The 24981-nt window shown below is 39.7% G+C and overlaps 1 protein-coding gene across 1 annotated transcript; it reads left to right on the top strand.

Annotated features, from left to right (window-relative positions):
* The first annotated feature begins 7202 nt into the window (after nt 1-7202).
* LOC145439416 (uncharacterized) lies at nt 7203-23726 on the top strand. The gene is made up of 8 exons (XM_080316895.1): nt 7203-7284; nt 7343-7508; nt 7571-7660; nt 11756-11877; nt 15904-16069; nt 17672-17796; nt 20708-20980; nt 23613-23726. Exons 1-8 carry the CDS (start codon nt 7221-7223, stop codon nt 23630-23632), a joined length of 1026 nt encoding a protein of 341 aa, XP_080173021.1. The 5' UTR covers nt 7203-7220; the 3' UTR covers nt 23633-23726.
* The last annotated feature ends 1255 nt before the right edge of the window (nt 23727-24981 follow it).

Raw genomic sequence — 24981 nt, 5'->3', positions numbered from 1 at the left:
AAAATATGGGGCCAATATGGCTTTTATGATGAAAATGGCTCAGGACCTCTGATATAGATTACGTATTATAGCGGAGGTCGGGAACCAATGGCTCTTTTGGGTATAAGATATTATTATTTGACAAAGTTTCAATTTTGTACCTAAGTTACCAATATTGTACCAACTATTTGCCACATAACGGTCAGAAAAATTATTCTCGTGGCAGCATAAACAAGTGTGGGGTATCGAAGATTAGGGGCCGGTATCCCTCTCTTCTAATCTTCACAGAACCGGCGACTGATATCACCCGCGAATTCGATCTACCCATCTTCACACTATACTTGAAATCTTGAATTGCATTATATCTTGATTGATCAAAGAGGATTGCAGACATGGCGACGCTTGTATGACGATGCAGTTTTGAAATACGGATGTTCTTCCTAATCTACGCCGAGAAATGAACTGCCTCGGAAGTGACATTCACAATTACAAATTCAAATTAAAAACAATCTAATGGATATTCATGTTCTTGATTGGTAGCCTTCTAGTATCGCCGGTAAAATGTAAATGTGAAGCGCAGCGTTATGTTAGGCCGATTTATTTGATAGGTCGAACGATATTCAGATTTTTGGAATCAGCGAGACAATTACATTCGATTATTATCAGTGATTATTAATATAAATTCTAATCTATTTACGATGAGTTGCGCTATCACAGATGAGGGTTGGCCCGTCTTTGATTCAACTGTGCCGTACCGCTCCGTTCGCGCTTTATTTTCGAACAATATATTTGAAAATTCCGTAATTTCGGGAGTAAAAATGTTCAAAATCTGGTCATTCATAAACATCGATAGAAAGTATAACAACGATCATTGACCGTTTCAAGGTGTGTACTGCTGTAGTAGCAATGTTTGGCTCCACCAGTCTCCAAAATATAGCGCACACTACGAATCCCATGTATACTATTGATACCAATAATATGTCACGAATTTTCAATTATGACGTACCCACAGTAGATTGACAGGTATGGCTCTTTTGAAGTTACAATTGAAATTATTTGGCCAATATGTATCTTCAGTCAAAAAAAGTTCCCGACCCTGTATTTTACTGTCCAATTGTGATTATAGGGCGGTTTCGATGTTACTGTTTATGCTCTGCGAATGCCATCAGACATATTTACTTAGGGATTCCTCAGACAGTCAGTATTTTTTGCCTGAGAAGCTCTTATTGTATTGGATAATCTCAAGTACTAATGTTATACTATGGTAAATATTGTAGACTGGTGAAAAGTCTCATTTGATATGGTTTATTTATGACAGGGGTCGCTAATTGAAAACGGGTCGCAGGCCGCAAATTTCGCAGAGGCCGCGGGCCGCAACTATGCATTTAGACAGAAAAATGCCACACAGTTTAGCAACCACGTTTTTAAAACTTTACGCCAGTACAACGCACTGCTCCTTAACGTTCGCGACGGTCATATTAGTAACCACAAAAGAAGCGATACTTTATAAAAGTAGTACAGATACAACAAGTAATGTAGTGCACGAACATAAGTGCCACTGTGATTGTGGTTACGTGGGAAGAACGTATAAACCATTATGTCCCCAGATTTATCAGAACACGTGCATCAGGCTCGGTGAAAACATCACCCTTAACTCATCTGGTTATGCTTGATGCTGACCGATCAATGGCCATTATTTCTGCCATCGGCAAACATCTGTTGGATAGTCCGATTTTTGCGAATAATTATCGTGGCGACAGATTTCGCGTCGTTGGGAGGGGCTGTTCACACTTCGATTTGTGTGCCTTGGAGTCGACTTTTATCAAAATACACCAACAAAAGGAGTTCGTGTACCACCTACAAAGTAGTACATTGAACGCTCTCTCATTCGAAATTTCATACTGGTGACGACATATATTGTGATACGATTGTTGATATACAATGTTCTTTCCAATTCTCTACTAGTTGCTGACGATTACCCCTGACGAGTGTCAGCCGAAAATATTCTGGTTCATTTCAATATAAATTAGGGTTGCCATATTTCTGTGACCCAAATTCCGGACACACTTTAGCACCCACTAGCGGATTTAAAAAGGAGTTATGACGTCACACTAGGAAAGCTTTCTCATAGACCAAAGGTGGTCACGATCTGGTTCAGGAGTATGTGGCTGCGTGTTGTGTAACCGCGACCGAAAGCACATGTTTTAAGCCCCTTCCCACCCAAATCAACAATGATTTTGAGCCCACCATAGGGTAGTCGATGCAACTTCTGGGGGGGGGGATAGCTATATAAATCTTTGGTTTCTATATGCATCTTGTCGTTAAATTTTTTGAACGTATTCTGTCAATAATTTTGGTTGTTCGGTTGTTCCATATATTACTATAGATAGTTACTACAGTCTCCGCCCACATGAGTTAGCGGTAGAGCTGGTGGAGGATGATGAGTTCGAAAATACAGGGAGCGTAATTGTACATCTTTAAGTCATGTTCATGCCCAACCGATAAGATCGTTTATCAGCCTTATGCCGGTGCGCACCACGGAGCTTTATAAATACCCCACATCCAGTGGTTTCCAACCTTTTATGGTCGCAACTCCATCTCCAATTTGAAAATGTTCCGTGGTCCAGATAAAAATTTGACGAGCTGATTACTAAAAGAAGTCAGCACCTTTGCCCGGACTTACTCACGGGCTATATTGGAAACTGATTACGTTCAACATACTCGCGAACCCCCGAATAAAGGCAAACGAACCACTATATCTTTGAATATAGCATTTAAACGGCCTTAACGATCTCTAAGAATATACTGTTCTCCTATAATTGCGACTACAATTAGGCTTATTCCAGTAAATGAAAGTTGTTTTTATTTATATTTTATTGCAATTTTTGCGAGGGTGTGGTAGTCTTATACTAAAATCAATGAATGTGATGGTAAATCGCACGCAGCGCGAAGAAAAATATTATTCATCAGCATAAATATTCCTAAAAATAATGTTTTTATGTTGTTTTACGAAAAAATTATGAGCCTACGTCGTCAAATCTTCAAAATTCCGGACATTTGGCATATTTTTGAAATTCCTCCCGGACGCTAGTTTGAACAGTGAAATTCCGGACATGTCTGGGAAATTCCGGACGTATGGCAACCCTAATATAAATATACTATTCAAATACAACAAGCATGATAATCACTTTCGTTTTATTTTGAGCTATGATCTGCGCACGATACCCGGCAACGATTTTCATCTACTAAACACTAAGAAATTAATATTGGGGCTGGCGAGACACGTTACTACAGCTGAAAGCCTGTTTCATCCTAAAGCTTGATCTTGTGGGAAAGCCCTAAGCCGTTATCTAAGTGTCTTGGCCTTGGCAGTGTCTGGATCATTGAGATTCAAGTCAATATATCCATTCCTAACGGCTGATTCTCTCTCGATGGCATGCTGTTGGCAGCGTCGAAGCCGTTTCAGCTAGTGTGGAATAGTGATGTTGGGCACCGGCGACCAACTCATTTTGAAACAACAACAACATTTTGAAACTGAAATAAATTGCAGCATTTTTAAATACTTTACCATGCGTTCTTCCGAAATCTCAAATCAGAGCGAGGGTCGCGTGTTGGTGACACCTGCATGGTCTATGACAGTGGTCCCCAACCTTTTTCATCTCGTGCCTCCCATGGCCGAAATCCAAGGCAAAATTTCCCCCTTAGGATAAATCTGCCCGATGATTAAAAAAAGGTCATTTTTACCGCGCAAACACCTGTTGACTGAGAGAATAAGACGGGCGGTACCGAGTGTTTTTTTTCAGCAGTGCTGTAATAACAATTTGTAGAAATCCAAAAACAATAGTCGTGGTCCCAATCATACAAATTCTAGAAGGGTTAACTCAACAGATCCCGACACTTCCATTTGTGTTTTCGGCTTACCATACACCAATCGCTAATATTACTGTTATGAAAAATCAGTATGTCTAAATTTACTGGTCTCGCGATTTTTTTCTCAAGCTTGCGTATGTATTTGGTTAATAATATTGGTACTTTCATATATAGGAGGGTTGACCAGACTCGAGTCTGATTCGAGTCACCATTTTTTGATGACTCGACTTGACTCGAGTCATTTTCTTAAAATACGGAAAAGACTCGACTCAGACAATTTGGGTATTGACTGGACTTGGACTCTGGTCATTGTGCATGACTCGAACCAAGCCATATCATTCGAGACTATAAGACGGCCAAGACCGACATTTCATTGTAATTTCGAAGAACAGTAAAGTGACCAGTGACCACCCTATTGGAATTTCGTCTATTGATCCTGGTACTTGACAATGCGACAAGAAACTGCTCAAAGTGAGGAAAATTGGTATATCATAAATCCAAATCATTCAATATGACCAAACAGTGTTGACTGGAGTGTGACTTGGACTCGGACTCGAGTCATATTACCATGACTCGGACTCGACCCTCTGCTCGGTGACTTGGACCCGGACTTGACTCAATGGTGAATTGAAAATTACTCGACTTGACTCGAGTCAAACAAAACTATAAAAGTGAGATTGACTTGTGACTCGGAGCCTCATGATTTGGTTACAGCCCTGATATATAACATACACGTGATCAGATTCCCTGCTGGAGCTCATTGAAATTTAGGACACACATCACGTTTCCGCTACATTGCACCAAGTTTAACATGTATTTTTTTAGATTGGGAAGCTGTTCACTAAAATTAATCAAGGCTAGCGATCTCCTTGACTTGAATCGATGACGTTGGAATATTTTGTCACTGTCTAAAAATGTTGACTTGAAAATATAAGATAAATATTTTCACTAGAGGCCTTGCTGTGATATATTCGGCACGTCATTTGCTCGCTTATGATATATTTGATTGAGAGGCCGTCGCTGGCCTACAAAATTGTCTTGCGAACTGCAGCACATCTGAACTAGTTTAAAAAAGGGGGGAGGGGGATATGTATGTGAAAAAGATATTTAAATAGCATTTAAACATACTTTCAGCAAACAAAAAACAGATATAAGGAGCATACGTTCGGATATAACTGGTTGGCGACATGACAGTTCGGACAATTACAATTTGGGAAATCCGTTACAATTCTAAAGTAGAATTCCTCCCTAAAAATTGCAAAATCCCCCCCAAGGAGGGAATTCCTCCTCGGTTGGGAACCACTGGTCTATGAAGATATTGTTGGTAGGCAAAACATTCGGTAGAACACTGAACGATTGTTTTATCATATCATTCGTTTGATTAACTTGGCCAGAGCTGGTCTGGTTTGCTCTATAGTTGGTACTGTTGTTTGTTTACTAACCAAAAAGATTCGGCGCTTATCGCGCGACGGCCTTCTGCACCACGGTCAATGATTCTGCAAAGTTATATTGGAGTATAGCGGAAGTAGGACTTGATAAGGCATGTGTGGTGGTATTTAGAGCATAATAGGTGAACTGTACTGTCTTGTTTATTGAGTATGCTCTGTTCATAAACAAATATTTTACATGCACTTCTGTTTTAGTATGCTGGTATTAGTGTTAGATTTCAACAGGCGAGCGGCTGTTTTCGAGCTGCTTAACGTAGCTTACTTCTCCATAGTAGGCAGCAGGGTGAGGTGGTGCAGCTGGGTAAAGCCACCGCGTGTGGTACGAGGGGTACTTGCTCGATTATCTACCCAATGAATGTCGATGTGTCGTTGGTTTTACGAGCTCTTCCCAACATCATCATTCATATGACGTCTTCACAGAAAATCCAAAAAAAGGACCAGACCAGAGACAAGGCGCGTGCGAAGAAGCTTCAATTAAGGAAGACAGCAATCGTGAACGAAATAAATTTAAATTTTACGAATCATGAAACATGAACTAGCATTCATTATTACGGAGAATTTGGATTGATATGATTACTAAAAAATAAAAATAAATTAGGTCGTTTTTTTCGATACAGCTTGCAAACGGCCCTCATACGTATTATGGGTTGGTGTTGACCATTTCGTAGTTTACATTGCTGTCAGAATCCTGATATTCCGTATTATGCCATTTTTTAGTTGTCTCTGTATGATCGCCTGGACATATGGTAATAACTCTAGTACAGTGGTATAGGCTTGACGATGTAGGTGTTGAGTGACTAGCTATTGTGTGGTCGACCTATCTTCCGTTTATTTTAGTTCAGATGTTCTCAACCGGGGCCCGCGAAGCATCTTCAGGGGGTCCTCGAAACCTCCATATGTACAAAATGGTTGATAACCTAACTTGTGTTTTTAGACTAGAGAAATCACGAAGTAATTTTCCTTCATAACTGCAAAAACTTCACGACTCACATAAACAGAATCGCTGCGAAATGAAACATTCAACCGTGCTTTCTCATTTTAGTTGTCAAATTAGTAATTGCCTACTGATACAATTATACCGGTATTGAGAAATGTTTTGTTGGATTTTGGAAAAAATTGTTAGCGAAAATCCATTTTCTTTTATAATATAGGTCTGCATAAGCGCCATTCCAGAATTACTTCAAAAAGATGAGGTACTAGATAGAAATGACAAGGCTGCTGGATGTTATATCGGTGACATATATGCTATGTTGCGATCATACTCTAATGTGCCGTCGGAAGCGTTCCGCATTATTATTACATTCGCCACCACCTATCATTGCGGAAATGGATTTTCGACACTTGTTCATATCAAATCGACGGTGTGGATTTTAAAGACATGGCCCCATATTACCAGAATTGCAGCTACAGAATTCGCTTTGAAATAATAAAAGCATTTGCTTGCACACTCGGTCCCTCTAATTTCTACAAAAATAGCATGACGCTGTTTTGAATAAAGGTCATTATTTTGTTGCTGTTTACCACTAGCCTGAAGTTATTATTTGCACGATAATGGAGCTAAATTTGAACTAAAACTGTGGGGGTCCGCAACGCCCAAAGCGGGTTCGCGAACACCATGTCAAAGCAATGCCCAGAACACTTCACTAAGGTGAGCACATTTAGTACATATATAAACTCGTTGGATACAGAAATGTAGGCTTGTGACACCCGAAGTGGAACGCTAGTAAGTGCATTCGGAAAAAACCGTTCTAGCTGCTGAAAACCAACTTAAGTCAGTTCAAGTTAGGCTGATATCTTCGTGTTGAAATATTGCACAATGACTCTTTTAATACGCATCACTATCTGGGAGCTTCAATTACCGAAGTCGTAACAATAAGTAGCTGTTACATTATTACAATATTCTTAACAGGTCCGTTCCATAAAATGCAGTACTCACTAATGAAATCTGTTTTGTTGTTATGTTCTGTACTGACGTTGGCTTTAGCAGGTGAGAATTCAAGGTTACAAATTCTTGGAAACCTGTACATTCGTCGTACATTTGCCAGGACTAGAGAACACGGCGAAATTTGGAGACACCATCCTCAAGTATTATGACAATCATCATGACCTCGTAATACCATTCGCTGCTTCAGTGAGCTGCAGTCAGAAGGGTGGAGAATTGGTTATGCCTAAGCACAAAAATCTCAACGATGCGGTGGCCCAAGTTTCATAGTTAGTATGCTTTAGACATTAAAATATAATTTCCGAAACAGTAGAGTCATTTTCTTCTTAAGCGGACGCCGTGTTTCGATCGGCGGAGGAGATATGTTTGGGGAGGGTAGTTATGAATGGAACGACGGGCATAGACAAGAATGGTCCAACTGGTAAGTTGCTTTTAATATAATTCCTCTATTTTCATTTCGAGATGGTTTAAAGAATTTACCTCTTTCAAGTATTTCAAAATGCACATCCTCGCGTTCGAAACAAAGGATACCCATATCGAGAGAATTTAAAGTATTCACAATGACGGAACGGATTGCGTCGAAGTGACATATTTGTTCGTCAATGCCTTTGGAAAAGAAATCAGAAAATATTGCGAGGAGATAGTACGAAATATTTAAAAATATTTTCGGATCCTGGTTGATCAAACGCAACCTGACAAGGGGATCAGGGAAATTTACAAAATATCACTTTGACTGAATATATCTATGCCTCAAACATTGAAGATGTTGTAAAAATTGATTATTTCTTTGGTATCAGCAAACCTAGTAGTGGCCAACTTCGCGTCAACCTGGCTAAAGAAAAACATAACAACGTCCAATTAAACGAAGAAGTTTCACTTTGTTTTGCGTTCCGGCGCTAAGATGAGTACACCATGCAGTACAGGAATTTGTGATGTCAGCTGCGATAGAGAAATTTCAAATTAAGATAGTCAATATCCGCTGTTCTTAACTGGCGTTCCTAGAGCCCATCATAGGGGTCCACCGGCGATCAAGACTCGCACTCAGGTCATACGCATCATTTGTGATGACACAACTGTCTTGGCCATCATTGGCTGCAGGCGATTAGACATGATCAGTAGTTGAATTGTGACTATTCCTGTTACATCGTATGCAATGGCGTACCTAGGAAACGTTAGGTTTCGAAATTGTATCCGTGTCGTATTTGTATCGTATCTCTCGTGCAAAGTCTAATGTTACTTTTTTTATGATACCAGCGCCATGCATATAGTGGCCCGCAGTTGAAATGCAATAAATTCAACCATCCCTACAATACACTACCCACCTATACATCGTGAGAATAGAAACATAAACTTCATTCGTTCAGTTTAAATTATACGAGAGGGTTGGTGAAGGTAAGCACAGCGCAATTTAAGCACTGAGCCGTCTAAGAAACAGAGATACGTTGCAACTGGCATAATCTGCTACTACTACGACAACGTAAGCTGTGATCATTCGTATGGGGTAAATTTATTTGTGAGGCAACAATGGAGGATCACTGAAAGGTGCAATCAGTGAATGACTGGCTGCTCTTACAAGTGACACCGGCGTATCGCGAACATACATAATATATGGTGATTTAATCAACACCGTTTACTTGACGACTTGAAATTGACTCGTAAATTTGGCCCCGAGTCACGAGTCAATTCACATTTGTGAAGCGCCGAGTCAAGTCAAGTCATTTTTGCAAAGTGACTCGAGTCAAGTCAAGTCATACGAAAAAGTCTAAGAAAGTGATAGCGCTGCATCGGCGAGCTCAATTTCGTCCGTTAACATCTATCAGTGAACATAAATGTATATTATATTATGCATTCTACTCTCTTACGTATTCTGATATCTAGGATCTTGAAGGTATTGTTGACACTTGATCTACTCCACAAGTTCTATTGTGAAATTGGCGTCGTATGTTTTCTATTTCTCTAGGCTAGTGGTGCTAAAATTCTTCAAAGAATTCACGAAACGGTCCTGTGGCGATATACTATGACTCACTATCTCTTACGAATCAACACAAAACAATACGTTTGATTTCGTGGTGTTGATGGGGAAGGAAGCCGATTTTTGCGACCAGCTCGGCTGTGTTTTTGAGAACGCTACTATAATATCGTCATGAATCACATTTAACCTGCTTAAATTCACATTTCACCCACTAAAACGTTGATTGTGTGGCGAGATAGCGCAGTGGTATATTCCGCGGCTGCAACATCAATGGGTGCGGCTTCGAGTCCGACCGAGGTCGACTTCAGAATTCCGATACCTACGTGTTGGAGGTTTACCTGGGCTCCTCCTCGCCACATCATCCGCGTCAGCGGTGTCTTACAAAAGCCTAGAGGTGGGCCGTGCTATAAGTCGGCAGCTACTGAAAATAAGATGAATATCGGCCTGCTGTAAATGACCATAGTAGTCGACAGACACCATGAATACCCCAAAAACAAACAAACAAACAAAAAACGTTGGTCTTGACCTAATCGCTGGGAAACATATCCTTCATATCCCATTTACTAGGGTTACCATAATTTGGGAATCTGAAAAGAGGACACTTTTTCGAAATTTTCAGACTTACAATACTGGAGTGAAATCCGGAAAAATGGTAACTTATTACCGAGTTTGTGGTTGGTTGACTAAAAATAAAGGCTGTATGTTAACCCCCTTTACCTATACGAGTAATTTCATGTTAATTTCACATTAATTCAATGGTTCCAGTAGGCACCAACCACTGTGCACGCAGTTACTTTTTTGTCGCGTGAAGCTCGAGGTAATGAGATTGAAAATGTTAAGGAATAGATTTTATCAATATATATAATTACTTTTTAGAAGGATGTTGTTATTTCGTGAACTTTGGTGATTGTCGCTAGACTCTGGTCTTAAACGAAAGCTAGTGTCACACTGATTTCGACAATACGAATTATATTTTTGTCAAGACAATGGAACGACCTCAAAACAGCCCCCAAAGTCTGAAAATCGGCATGGATCGGACCAATGGCTGGACGAAATTGGTCATCGTTATGTTCATTGTGTTGCGTGCATGGTTCCATTGTCCGGACGAGATATTATTTTGTATTTTCGAAATCACTGCTTCAATATCCTTCGATCATGGCTAATTATATAAAATTTCAGCGCTCAGGTCACCAGATGTAGCACTGCCAATTACGCTACTTTTAGATTACTCAGCAAAAAGACACACTGTTTGCCCATGCGTAACCGCCAGGAGTTGCGTATCTACTATATATCCGTATGTTAGTAATCTACAATCACATATCATCGGAGTCCTCACTCCGGTGACTGGTATATAGCCAATGCAGTCGTCAGCCAGAACTGATCTTTATTGGTTATTTTAGGTAAAAAAGCGCGAAATAATCGCTAAATACTTTTTCAAAAATCGCTAGATTTAGCGCTAGGCGCTAGATCCATATTTTATGGCACTAAACCGGATGAAAAATCGCTAGATCTAGCGCGAAAATCGCTAAATTGGCAACACTGCGAATCCGAGTCAGCTGTTGCAGTAATCATTGAAGCTTAGCCGATTACCCAATCAAGAACCGCGCTTTCGTGATTGCCCGCCTTTTCGCAACTCTGCTGTCGGTGGCCCGCCCACTCTTCACCAACGACTTTCAAACGCATTTAGACAAATCTTATCGACTTTTCTGCGAGCTTCTTTCAGGCCCATTATTGTTTTTTAACAATAATCTACAGAATAAGCCATGGATACGCAGTAGGCTATTCCAAACATTTTCCAAATTTTGAACAACCCTAATGCATATAGTGACTCTAAAGCACACGAAGTGCGACAAAAAATTTAAAATAGTGAGTAAATCTGTATAGTAACGATATAATGTCGAGTGGTTTAAAAATAAATTGCCTGAAATAATTTTGTATTTGTTTTTTCTGGATCATTTGAATTTTTGGGATTGTGGTTCACGTCCTAAAATATCGTTTCGCGGAGCTCAGTTTTAGAACCACTGCTCTAGGAGATCAGCCTACTCATGTTTAGTAATTGAAAAACGTCCATACCTGTACCCGTTCAGAGGACATGTTGGCTACGATCAAACCGAGTCAGTTCTCTCTTTGATGTCGCATCAGAGCAGTCAGTGCGGCGTTTGAATTACAATTTACCTGCAGAGGTCGGATTCATTAATTGGAATGTCTTCGATCACAACATGAATCAATCTAAACGACATTTACCTGGAAGACATCGTACTCATAAAAGTCTGAGGTGTATAGGCGGTACGCTGCGTATTTTTCATACGATTCAGATTTAGATACACGCCGTAACTGGATGGTTAAATGTACAACGTGGTACGGCAGAATAAATAACCTAACATCTGGACGTCGTTTAATTTTCTTGCGATGCGCTCTGTCACCAGGTTCGCGAAACATTATCCCAAACATAATATTGTCATGATTGCACTGCTGGCGATTACCAGTCAATTATCATCGATATGCATTAGCTGACTTTTAATGAATAGTTTTGGGTACCTTTAGGTTAACGGGAGAACCCAATGACTACCAAGGACAAGAAGACTGTATGGTGATGAATGCCGGGGGTAAAGGCAAATGGAATGACATACCTTGTTGTCATCGAGTTGGATATGTTTGCCAAATACGTGAGTAAATAATTTATTCTATACCAGAGTTTGTCAAACTTTTTGAAAAGGTGCACAAATTGAACGGTTACTCAAAGCCTATATTCACCTATTCTGCGCAAAAAAAACTGTAATGATCACAACCAGAATAAAGGACAACAAGTCTGTACTGCAATGTATAGGATAGGCCTAATTGTATATTGGCCTATGATATACGTAGCCCGTTGATTCGTGACCTTTACTTACCGGAATAACACCTACGGTAATCTGCAAGCTTTCGTGGCACCCCGAATTGTCGCTAGTCATAAAGATATCTCACAATACAGATCCAATACATCACATCAGATTATTGGTGCACGTATTGAGCTGTGCATCAAAAAATGTCGCAAAAGAATTGAAATATGATTTTAACGCAAAACGAAAACCTCGTGACGAATGTATTTTTACAAATCAATGTGACTTATGTGCAACAGCGTGGTACCGGTTGCATAATTACATATGCGCTTATAAATATTACATACAGAATTGACATTTCAGAATGACGGGGCTTCGCTGTTTGAACCCCAACCCCAAATGCCACTGTACACGACGCATCACCACCACAGTCACAATCCAACTACTGATCGGGTCTGATTACCTGTAAACAATGTCCCCTCTAATTCTTCGTCGCAAACACACGAACTGACTGGGCGGTGCCTTAGACAACAGTGCGTGACACCAGACGTGCATGTATTCATTCCAGCCACATGATTTATTGCTAGAATCAAACTACAAAATATACATTTCGTTTTATTACACGACTACAGATAATCACATTGTGACTGACGAACGGAAACCCCTCTGAACCAGGGTTGTAATGACTCGAGTCATGACTCGACTCGACTCGAGTCATTTTCTTGAAATGGGAAAATGACTCGACTCGACTCGAGTCAATATTTGGATTGACTCGACTTGTACTCGAGTCATTACGCATGACTCGACCCAAGTCATTGACTCGGCTTATCTTATATGACTTGGAAATGAAGAAATTTGCGAATCGTAATGGCTAGATCTACGCATCTGACGAATTCTACCGACTTCGCTATTTGTCACCACCGCATTCGTTGCACTTGTCTGATATCAGATATGCCGCCGTGAAGACAACAGAAAATGGTACATAATAGCAATGCATTGTACAAAATCATCCAGTGATGAAGAGGTAATAGATCCTCTGCAATCACAGTACTCAAGACTTTTCAATTATACAAGCAAACAATCGAAGCAAAGTTCAATTAGAGCCAATAAAATGAGTCAGATGGTCAAGAGACTGTGTGTACATGTGTAGATTTCAAGGCGATGATTCTTTGCATTTTTGGGCGACTAGAAAGAATGAGTATTCAATGCTCTTCAGTGTGGTTCAAAAATGCTTGTAAATTTCTGCATCTATAGTGCACTAGTGGAACGTGTATTCAGTAGATGTAGATTTATTTTACGGCTCTAACATATCTGAGGATCTCCTTTCCACATTAGTATTTTTGAAGTGTAACTCATTGATTTGATATGCTGTCTGTGAAAACACACAATACCCCCCCCCCCCGTCCATTTGACGTTTTGTTAGGTAGGTGCATTGTGCACGCGAGTAATAATGAATGGCTAATGTTGTGTGATGTATGTACAATATGGATGTTCTAAAATAACTTCTTTTTTATTTTACTGGGTGGTTACTTGATAAAATTGTTACGTTGCATAAAAAGAACACTGAATCTGGCTTAATTTGAAAAAGTAGAATCAATGATGTGAGAGGAGAATATTTTGGATTTGAAAGTAAATGGAGTATTTTAGTGAGAAATTCTTTCATAACAATATAATTACATACTAGTAGTAAGCCGACAATTTTTTCATATCCAAAATATTCCACTCTAATAACTTCGCTTCTTCTAGTTGGAATTGAGCCAAATTTGCTATGAATCATATTTTTGCACAATCTAACAATATCATGAGGTAGCCGGTAAAATTCGAAAATCTCTATTTCTAATTAATCCAAAATTTTTCTTTCATAGCATTGCTTTCTACTGGTTGGAATTGAGCCAAATTTGAGTTCTTTTGGGCAATTCAACAATTTTAAGGAGTAGCCTAATCTTTGAGGTTTTGTCCTCTTTTATGAGAATTTTTGTTAAATGTAGTGCAAATTCGATGAAGATACAGTAAATTAGCACTGAAGTAACGCTCCGTCGGCTATTTCGGGAACTGAACAGGAAAGTTGACCTTTTGTTAGTCAACCACCTGATAATGTGAAAAAACTGTACCCCTACATAAACATGCATCTGTTGATTCTTTATCAGCTGGTATCTAGACGTGAATTCGTTGGTTATCTATGAGCTATTTGTGAGCAATCGTCGATGTGCTCGCAATAATAACTGAATGCTTGTATTTGTGATGTATCAGACTGACAAGACAGATATTTTACGTAAAGTTCTAAGATTAGTAAAGTAATCATATTGGCGGCCTGTCTCGTCTATCTGTAGCATCGGTAAATGAGGCGAGGAACTGTCCGTTATCTGTCTAAATAAACATGTGCCAAGACAAAATAAGCATGTTTGACAAGCAAGGAATTCGATATCACCCAATCAGGATTGAAAACATAAGTTGAACATGACTTCAATACTGTGACTTGGACTCGGACTCGAGTCATAACACTATGACTCGGACTTGACCCTTTAAACGGTGACTTGGACTCGACTCGGTGATGAATTGAAAATGACTCGACTTGACTCGAGTCAAAATCACAAAAGTAAGATTGACTCGTGACTCGGAACCATGTGACTTGGTTACAACCCTGCTCTGAACATCATGTTGCCTCCACTTGAAGTTAAGCTATTGAAGCCATTCTTTTCGGAAAGTCACCGTTTCTGAACTGCAGCTAAAATATTTTCAAAATATGCCCCATAGCACACGTGCAACTATGTTGTGTCACAAAGGGTTAAGAAACAATGACGCGCGATGACGGATATTGCATGTGTACCATGGTGCATATTATCCTTGAAACCGAACGGAAACCGCTCTGAACATTATGTTGTCTCAACTTGAAGTTAAGCTATTGAAGCCATTCTTTTCGGAAAGTCACCGATTCCGAACTACAGCTAAAATATTTTCAAGATATGCACCATAGCACACGTGCAACTATGTTGTGTCACAGAGGGCTAAGAAACAATGACGCGCGATGACGTATATTGCATGTATGCCATGGTGAATATTATTTTGGATGTCCTTTCATTAGCAGTTCTAATACGGTGGCTGCTACCAAAAATGTGTCACTTGTTGCATACTTTATTCCTTGATCTCCATCAGGATAGTCGGTATAGCGGAAATATATTGGAATCGTCCAATCGTACCAGAAACAGATTTATTTTGTGGGGATCACACGATTGCAAGTTGGTGTTTTTATACAGGTCGCATCATTTCCCTCTGCTGTTCGCATTTGTTGTTGTTGACTTTGTTGCTATTGTGTTTCATATTCATGCTGATTCGACTACATTAGCCATTTTACATCAGGCCGACATTCTTCATTATTGTATTGCTTTTTAATTGGCACATCTCAATGGAGCTTATCGCCTATTCAGGCCTTGGGCTTCACGACACAAAGTTCAGTATGTTCATGGGTCTTAGCTTTATCGAATTGTATTGAGGTGAGCGGCGAGGAGCCCAGATAAACCTTCGACTCGTAGAAGTTGGTCCAAACCAACTGCACAACTCGCTTCCCATGCTTCACCCCATCTCCGGGGAGATCCGGGGTTCGAATCCACCTCTATCGGCTGCAGTGTTTAACCAACTGCAAAACTCGCTTCCCTATTCTTCACCCCACGTCCGGGGATGGCAAGTAATGGTTACTTGCAATTTATAGCTCCCCGCGATTTTGTTTACCCATGATTATACGATATATTTTCATGTCATTTTTCTTCGAAATTTCGCCTTTCAAACTTGTTTAATTTTTCCTAGTTATAAAATACGTTTGGTCGGTCTAACAATTACAAGCAGTAGCATATCAATTTATATTCTTATTCTATTCAGCTAGTGACAGGTCTGTTGCCTATGAAAACAGCGAATTCACAATTTACACTGGAAACAGTGCAAGCTCCTACTTTCAAGCGAAACAATTCTGTGAGGAAAGGAGATCCAGACTTGCTTCACTGAAGAACGGGAATGATTTTAAATCATTGATCGCGAAGCTTAATATGTAAGTCAATAGTTTTAATGAGCAATGGACTGAGAACAAATTGACGACATGACATCTTCTCATCTCCTCGAAAGTTCTATAATGATATCACAAACGCAATAACTTCGTCTGGAAGTGAGGAACAACATTGAAAAAGGCAATTGCAAATGGTTGTTTCTATACCACATGATGAATAACACTTTATTTCATGATTACATCTGCTTCTTTCGAACCACGAAACTTCAAGGTTGCAACCTTGGAATCTTAATAAACGATTTATTTATAAGCTGTACCTTATAGCCATTCATACGATTGGAAGCTGAGATAAATGCTTTGGTCCCCATACTTATATATATATCAAGTACAATCCACTGCGAACCGGGTTAATGGTGCCGTTACTAGTATACGTCGAATTACTCATCACCAGCTTCCATAGTAAGTGTTACCGAGTGAAATTCACGCCGAGGCTTTAACGTAACGTTGCTATTTCCAAATAAAAAAATCTACGGGCTTAGCAGTAACTTTATTAAATTTCAGATAATTTTTTCGCAATATCACGATTCTAAAACGAGATAAATATTATCTTCTGTAACATTGAACCACACGATGACCAAGTTTATAATGTTTAAAATGGATTCAAACTTTCATTTCTCACCCTTCTCACCAAGTATAATAACGAAAAATTATATCTGGATCGGGAAATGTGACTTGCTGTAGGTGCAATCGATTCAGTTTCAACGTTAAGACCAAAACTTAACAATAGAGAGAACCCCACAGAATCGTATATTCGATCGAAAATTAGAGGATGCATTTGTTTGCAATGCAAATATTTTGAAGTGTGATCAGACTAACTCCAGCACACACACATGAAAAAGACTTATTCGGTAGCAAAATAACCGGAAGCAGCCAGACAAACGCAATGAACTATAATATAACGAAACGCAGTTATCGTGATAATGTCGCCAGAGCAGATGCACTCAGTTAAACGTTACGGCTCAAGAGGCAGCAATCATATAGTGTGGCAACGAATTCCGTTCGAATGTGGTATTTATCCATTTCATTGAATATGGTATGCTGAATCCGCTGACACATAACGCTAACTATAATCGATAGAGCGAAATATTTCAAATACAGCAATCAATGGATACTAGATGCGGTGTACCTATATCTACTGTTTGAGAAGCACCAAAGCAAAATTCCAGCTCGTCATTTCAAGTAAGCTGAGTAAACAAAGATCAGTGTTTCTTGCCTACATATTTCACCTATATAACGAAATCCCTTCCCGAATTTTGGCATACAGTTATGGACCGATCTTTACAGTCCCGTGTTCTAAACTAAGGCAAAATTGCGACCGTGCATTTAACAATGGCGTTGAAAATGCTGTGTGTTGGAAGTATTCTTATATAAATCGTTAGTAAACTCGGTAGTCCTGAATAATTGCAATTGCAATCGAAAGAATACCGCAACAAAGACACGGCTGTACATTGCCCTGGCATAGGGGTATATAATGCTATATCAAGCCCTCTATAAACTAAATATCAGTATCCTTACTCTTACAATATGCGACATATAGCACCCCAGTCAAGTTGTTGTCATGTTTTTGATACTATTGGTAATTTGTAGAACTGCTGTGATGCGATTCTGGATCGATAATATGGAAGTTGGATATTCATGTAGCAGTGTATCTCACAACGGTGTTTCCAGCATCGACAATTGCCTGAAGCCTATGCCATTTATTTGTGAGGAAGGTAAAACCTATGTACGATTTTCATGAATATATCATGGATATACCCGCTCATTAGTGCGGAGCAGATCGACAAATTCTCTGGTCCTACACCGATCAGTGGCGGCTCGTCCTATAGGGCAACTGGGGCATTGCCCCACCTAAAATTCTGTTCAATAACAATTTAACCATTTATAGACGCACAGCAATCAGTATATACCGAGATCACGGCGAAACCCGCATTATTCTTGTGCTTTCGCTAACAAATGCCCATACATAGCGAAGTCTCTGCGAAAATCGAATTCTCTTCTGTGTTTTCGCTTTGTGAATGCCTAGCCGGGGCTTGCCCCGGTAGCGCTCATAACAAGCTTTCACTATCTATTCTCTCAAAGCCGCGCACAATAAAGAAACGGTGATTTACTCTCTCCTATTCGTAAAATGGCCGAGCAAGTGGGGCAACTATGCCTGTCGCCCTTAAGGTGTAACAATCGTATCTATATCTGAACTCGGTTACCGTGATATGCGTTGACTCGACCTTTGCTGGTATATGTCGATTTTGACGGTGTTTCGCACCATAATAATTCTTGAAACTTGGTACGATATGTCGTGAAGGTAGTATTTAGCACTGCTCCAAGTTTCAGGCTTGCTACTCAAAGATAAGGGTGGTAATGTCGTTTCCGAAGTTCAGTGTGTGCTGATCTATCATGTACATTGTACAGCAAACAGATTTTACTCAAAAGCCGGTATTGGTCTCTATTGATTTTAACGATGTTCCATACCTAGATCTGTCATGAGCTTTTGCACGGTATGTCTTGATTTTAGTATCGAACGCGGTGCCAAGTCTTAAAGTTGACGCTCAATGATTGAGGCAGTTATTTCGTTTTCGAGGTCGAGTATGGTAGAGATGCGCGCTGATCTGATACTTAGCCTACCTACATCATTGCGGATCTCACGGAAAAGCCGGTGTCTGTCTGTGCTAATCTAGTCTGCGTTCCATAACGAGATCGGTGATGATATTTCCAATGGTATATCTCGATGATCGCATGAAACAGCTAACTAAGATTCTCGGTTTGCATTCAAATATTCACATAATTTTATGTTCGCCAATGTGCATTTCACTGTGAAATTGTGGCCTTCAAACCATTTGCTTACAATCCCCTGTCAAATGCGATAGCTATTTCATTTTCGATGTCGGCTAACAGCTGATCATTCGATCAGCCTATTCCTCGATCTATTTTACTCAAAGTTCGGTGTTCGTCTGTTTGTATTGATTTTGACAGTGTACCATGCCGGAATGGGTTATGAGATTGCGAATGCTACTTCTCGATGATTTCATGTAACAGTATGCTAAGTTTACGGCTTTCATTCATGTATTTATTGATTAATATATTTTCCGACGGCGATTTGGCAGCAGACAGTAAGCCGTATGTGTTGCGTCACAATCTCCAGTTTCAAGGCCAAAATGTACTATGTTGTTCCGAGACCGAAGTTCCGAGGCTGCTGTCCAGGTTCTTCAAAGACCATTCAAATTGATGTTCTGGATTCAATATGACAGGCCCAATCTATGAGATAACAATTGCGTATGTGTCCGAAGTCGTTGACCTTTGCAGTTAGGCTTACGCAATCTCTCGAGTTCTAGTCATTGGAATTAGTCTGGTCAAGTCAAGTGCGAACATGAATCGTATTGAATCTTTGCTCCGTACGTAGGCTAGTTTACGCAGTTGCCTTTAGAGCGAAAATTAAAGGTCTAGAAGACTACTCCTTGTCGCTTCGACATATTCCTGTCTTTTCATTGTATCGCATTTTTGTGGTGTATTGAACTGATAAAATTGCTAATAAACCAATGATGATGATGATAGAAATTGTCCAGTCCATTGATCCAATCGTACGCCGGGTACCTCCGCTTTGGTTGCCTATCACCTGGTCGTAACTCGTAACCACCAGCTCAGTGGTCGTAACACACCAGGATCGTGTACGAAACACTTTCGGACGGCCTATCGATTTGCGTAATCTCTAACTCTACCATGAAATCATAACGCATGCTACTAAGGATGACCTGATAATTGATTCGTGGCATAGGGACGATTCTTAGTTCACGTACATTATGTAAAATAATCCTTTGATTAAAAAAAAATGAATAAAACATTTGTTACCACACTTCAAGTCACGGCTCACCGGCAAACCTCTCGCGGCACCTACGTTAAAATCACTGTTGTCGGGAAATTCATGTGACCATCATATTAAAGTTACTTTTTTACGTTGGAAAACGCCATTGTGACGTCATGTTGATAAAAGTCGCTCGCAGCCCTTGCCCCACCACCCGATATTGTCACGAGCCGCCACTGACACCGATCCTGTGTTTCAAAGCTCTGGTCCGACTCCGGTCTGGCTCCGAAGCCGGATTATGGAAATGACCGTGATCCGGTCCGGAAAACCCCGATAATAATAATTATCTACTCACAGGATGGTATTGAATACTGATTGAAACGAAGCAAATAGGACCTTATAAAATCAAAGATCAAACCCAGCCCTTATATGAAGAAAATATCTCAACTTGGACTTAGAATGGGGCTCATTTTCATGAACGTTTCACTTTATCTATTGATTCGAGGGTGGAAGAGGGCAAGGATGCGATATTTTAAGTAGGAGAGCTTCGGTAGATGCTCATCTCTACCACCGAAAGGCACCGTCTTCATACTTATACATTGCGAAAAACCTACCAAGATGTACAAAGTACTCAGGGTTGCTACTCATAAAAATTGAAAGTATCGCCCCATATTTTTACTCAATTTGAAGAACAACTATATATAAATAAGAAACCCTTGCTTTTCATTATTTACAAAGTAAAGATCACGGTGAAACTAGCACGATATGTTATGTAAAAGTAAAGCCTACTATTCCTCTTCTTCCAGACATTCATGAAAATCATTTTATAGTTGCACCTCTTGACTTATACATATCTGAAGAGCAAGTAAAGGTCGAACCTGGCGTTGATTTGAGAGTCGATTGTTCTGCGTCAGGGGTTCCCATTCCCAAAGTAACTTGGTACCGTGACGACATTTACGTTCGTCATCAGAAACGTGAAGTCGGCCGTTCAACGCTCGTGCTCAAAGATATAAATTCCGAAGACTTCGGCATGTATGTTTGTAAGGCGACAAACAAAGTCGGTGGCAAGTCAAGAAACATGGAAGGGTATTCCTTCATTGAAGGTAAACATGTATAGGCTATATCTACACAAGGTCATACATGTATTAGATCCATATTCATGGTCCGAACATATTATGCAAAAGGTTGAAATAAAAAGAAACGTGGTAAAACCATGGTTCGGAACCGCCGTTTGCGGACAGGTAGCGGTCCATTTTCACTGTCAGTCCACCAAACAGCTTGACTGTTTTCCGTTTATAAGAAAAATGAATTTTCCAATTTTTATTGGATTGGGAAATTAGGACCGCGTATTATCTGCATCGTATAATATTGAGTTCATGCTTTCGTTGGTCTTAGCACTCGCCACTACGATGCAAGTAGGGTAACTAACTGATTAAAATAGCCTTGTCTTAAGACCAGCTATATGTGAAAGCTAAGAAGGCTCATTAAACAAAATTCAGCTGTCTACACTACAATTTTGCGACATTTGTCCCTAAATAGAGGCTATAAGTAAACAGCAAAGTCGCAGTTCTCTCATATGAAAAGGAACCGATCAAAATCGAATTAGCGGTATACTATCAGAACGACAGCAGCGAATTTCTCATTGAATTGAACTTTCCACTATTTGCTCGCAAATGCATTAGGGCAGTGGTTCCCAATCTTTTTGTCTTTGTTGACCACTTTTAGACCGTCACGTTTCCGTTCAAATTTATCTCAAGTATCATTTAACCGTCGTCTGCCCTATGTAAATATTAACTATAGGCTAGTCATAAACAGTAACAAAATTACTTTTCGCGGAGATAACATCATACTATGTGTTGAAATTCGGCATCAGTACGCAGTCATGTCATGGAAATCCACGCCTTCGATTTGATATAAACATTGTCGAAGATATATTTCCATAAAGATAGCTGGTGTCGATTGTAATATTAACGCGTACGGCTTAGGGCAACACCTTTGGGTACGATCGCAACATATGTAGCACCTAAATAGAGAAACAGATTTTTTTATGAAAGTCAAGCCCAGTCATTTTCAATGCAGCACACATTGAATTTATTCTGTAATAGTGATAATGTATATTACAGAAGAAATGGATCCCGTGACGAGGTTTCAATCCCGTTACTGCTGGGACAGATCAGGAAAAAACTTCAGGAATTTTTAATTCAAACTTGTGTTCAGTAACCTGCTGAGACCGACGACTTCAAATCCAAGATAATTTGTAAACCCTTCGAAGTCACGCTGATTGACCGTACTACTCAAACTTGATTTTCTTTCAAACTACATCAAACCCCGCTAAACGACAATATATTTGTATCAGTAGGCTATTGGAACTTTGGCAATTAAAATGACTTTGCACAGTGGGATGTTTCATCTCAGCTAGCCATGCTGTTGATGTGAGTCTTGAAGTTTTACCCGGTATGAAACAAAACTGCATCGTGATTTCCCTATCCCTGTGAGCGATACGAAATGAAACATGCACCACAGAGATACGCACGTTAGCGTAAATGACAGATCTGTGGAGTAGTGATCATCACACAACATTGTGGCAAAGTGCAATGAAATCGGTAGAGTCCAAAATGTATCAAATATTCGCTAATGTGATACAGAACTGACATTATGTTCTTTGTTGACGCATATAAGGTAACTATTAGATCTTTCCACAACATTTATACTCTTGCGACGTCTAAATTAGTATTACTCAAATACTGGACCCGATTCTCGGTTCAAATCAAACCACTTCGATTCTCGAATTTGCCCACCCCAACTGAGAACCAGTGTGTTATAATGCACACCTGATTTTCACGCAAACTTAAGCAACGACGATATCAAATTATTGAGAATTGATTCGATGTATTTGAAAGACGATGTGGCATGAGAAATGACACTAACAACTGACGTATATGAAATCGAATATTATATGCGTCTTCGTATTATATGCGTCTTAACTACGTTGATAATTATAATTAGCCCAAGTATCATGCAGTTATCTTGGGCCGTCCACGTCTCATTTCGGTGAGGTATTTGGTTGGTTTCCTCAACAAACGAGTCAATGTCTAATATTCATCGTGACTTTGTAGTAGGGTTACCATACGTTCTCTGTTAAGATGATTTGTCCTCTTTTCGACTTTTTTAAAACTGTCCTGGGAGGACTCCCAAATGTCCTCTCTTTTTGTGTGATTTTGTCCTCTTTTCAGAGAATTTCGGTTAAATGTACGTGGTAATTGGACTGAGATGTATGAAATTAGCGGCCAAGTAACGGGTAGACGGGATTTTCGGACCTTGGGCCCGAAAAACGACCCTTCTTTAGTCAACAGATCACAAAGTCGAGAAAAATATACCATTTTCTCAGGATTGTGCCCCAGTATTTTTAGCTGGAAATATTTGAAAAAGTGTTCTCTTTTCAGATCCCAAAATATGGTATTGATGATTTTACTATGGTCAATTCAAGTACATTTTAATGTGTGCGTGTGTAGGTGAGTGCGTCTGCGTGCGTATTTAAGTTGTGTTGTATCTTATTCTCCCATTCTACGATGGTGAAGAGGCTCGTCTACCTCTCGTGAGACGCACTCATGGTATACACGAACCAATCTTCAAACTCCGTCCACCCAACATATCACTGATTTACTTGAATTCCAATCAAGAAGACATAATTTATACTTGCTCGCATTTTACTAATACCAGCCATTCACGTTTCAGGCTCAGAAAATCAGAATTGATGGTGATACGGAAAGTGATATTTCATGACGACTGAATAATTGTTTTTGCTGTCGTCGAAGATGCAATTTTAATGAATATATGAGTATTCCTGTATGTCTGTTTTAATAAAGCTAGTATATTAGAAATCAAATGAAACAGAAAATCTTATTCATATACGTCTTTGTGTAGCAACATAACCGGTAGGTGAAATTGAACAGTTGAGGATCAAAAACGGCTGTGTAGTGAAGCTGTGTGATCATACAATACATTCTATGCTCTAAAATGGAAGCGGGGAAATTTACAGAAAGAGAATAAGGCAGGATAAAATAAACGATATCTCCTTATAAGCTCATCCCTGGAGTATCTCAAACTGTAGCATAAAGCATTAGTATATAGTTACGATCGAGCAAAATGAGTGGAGTACCCATCAACAACCGTTCGTTTCATTCGATCTATTATGAATATCTCTCAAGGCATTGGTAATTGCAGGCAAGCTGAAACTTGTCAGCACTCAGCACTATATTAGCAAACATAATATATATTTTTATGATTGCTTCCATCGTGGGAGACACTTCACATTCACCACTGCCAGCGCTTTGGCGTATTGATGCACTGATATGTGAAGTAGCAGCTTTCTGAACTGTTTAATTTGCAAAACAAGTCACTTTGCAAAAAGTAGTCACTCCGTTCACATGGTTTCGCTATATATTTCTTCCGATTAGCACAAAACCATATCGCTGTCACGAATGTGATCCTGACCGTACCTCTTTTCGAATAAACCAACTTCCATTCCGAAAGTAAAGTACGATCATGCACCGTTCGGATGGTGCCAATCTGTTTCGTGTAAACGCGAACCTTTTTGAAAGGTTCTGCGTGGAGGCGATCGTGAAACTCTGACGTCACGTGACGTCATATTCACAAATCCAACTCTACATTTCCGTAAAGCAGGGGTAGGCAAACTTTTGAGCTCGCGGGCCGCATTCAACATCTGAATCCATTCGCGGGCCACACTATATAAAATTGGAATCATAAACCAAAACGCAATATTGCTGGTATTTGATTATATAGTGAGGAGATGGAGATAATATATATGCTTATATGAAACAAACCAAACATTGCTATGATGATATCGTACACGCGCCAGAAACAATGGCGAGATTTCATAGGCTGGTCGACTACAATAACCAACTAGTCAAAACTATAGAGATGAAAGTCTGTTGTCCCGATTCTTAGAACAGAATTTAAATTTAAATCTGTGAGTACACTGAGCAGTGATCTGTTCACCTAGACTTATCAATTCTGCTTTGGATTCAGTTCCAGGACATTCAATGCTGACAGCATCATAACCATGTTAGCTTCAAACACGCTT

The sequence above is a fragment of the Botryllus schlosseri genome, chromosome 5, assembly GCF_051294905.1.
Source record: "Botryllus schlosseri isolate E-star chromosome 5, Bs_hap1, whole genome shotgun sequence".
NCBI lineage: Eukaryota > Metazoa > Chordata > Ascidiacea > Stolidobranchia > Styelidae > Botryllus > Botryllus schlosseri.
This window is presented reverse-complemented; position numbering and strand designations above follow the sequence as displayed.

Excerpts from the sequence above, each read along its gene's own strand:
- LOC145439416 (XM_080316895.1), top strand. The coding sequence starts at position 7,221 with ATGCAGTACTCACTAATGAAATCTGTTTTGTTGTTATGTTCTGTACTG. Across the intron at positions 7,285-7,342 it reads ACTGACGTTGGCTTTAGCAG|GACTAGAGAACACGGCGAAA; the intron begins GTGAGAATTCAA and ends TACATTTGCCAG. Across the intron at positions 7,661-11,755 it reads AGACAAGAATGGTCCAACTG|GTTAACGGGAGAACCCAATG; the intron begins GTAAGTTGCTTT and ends GGGTACCTTTAG.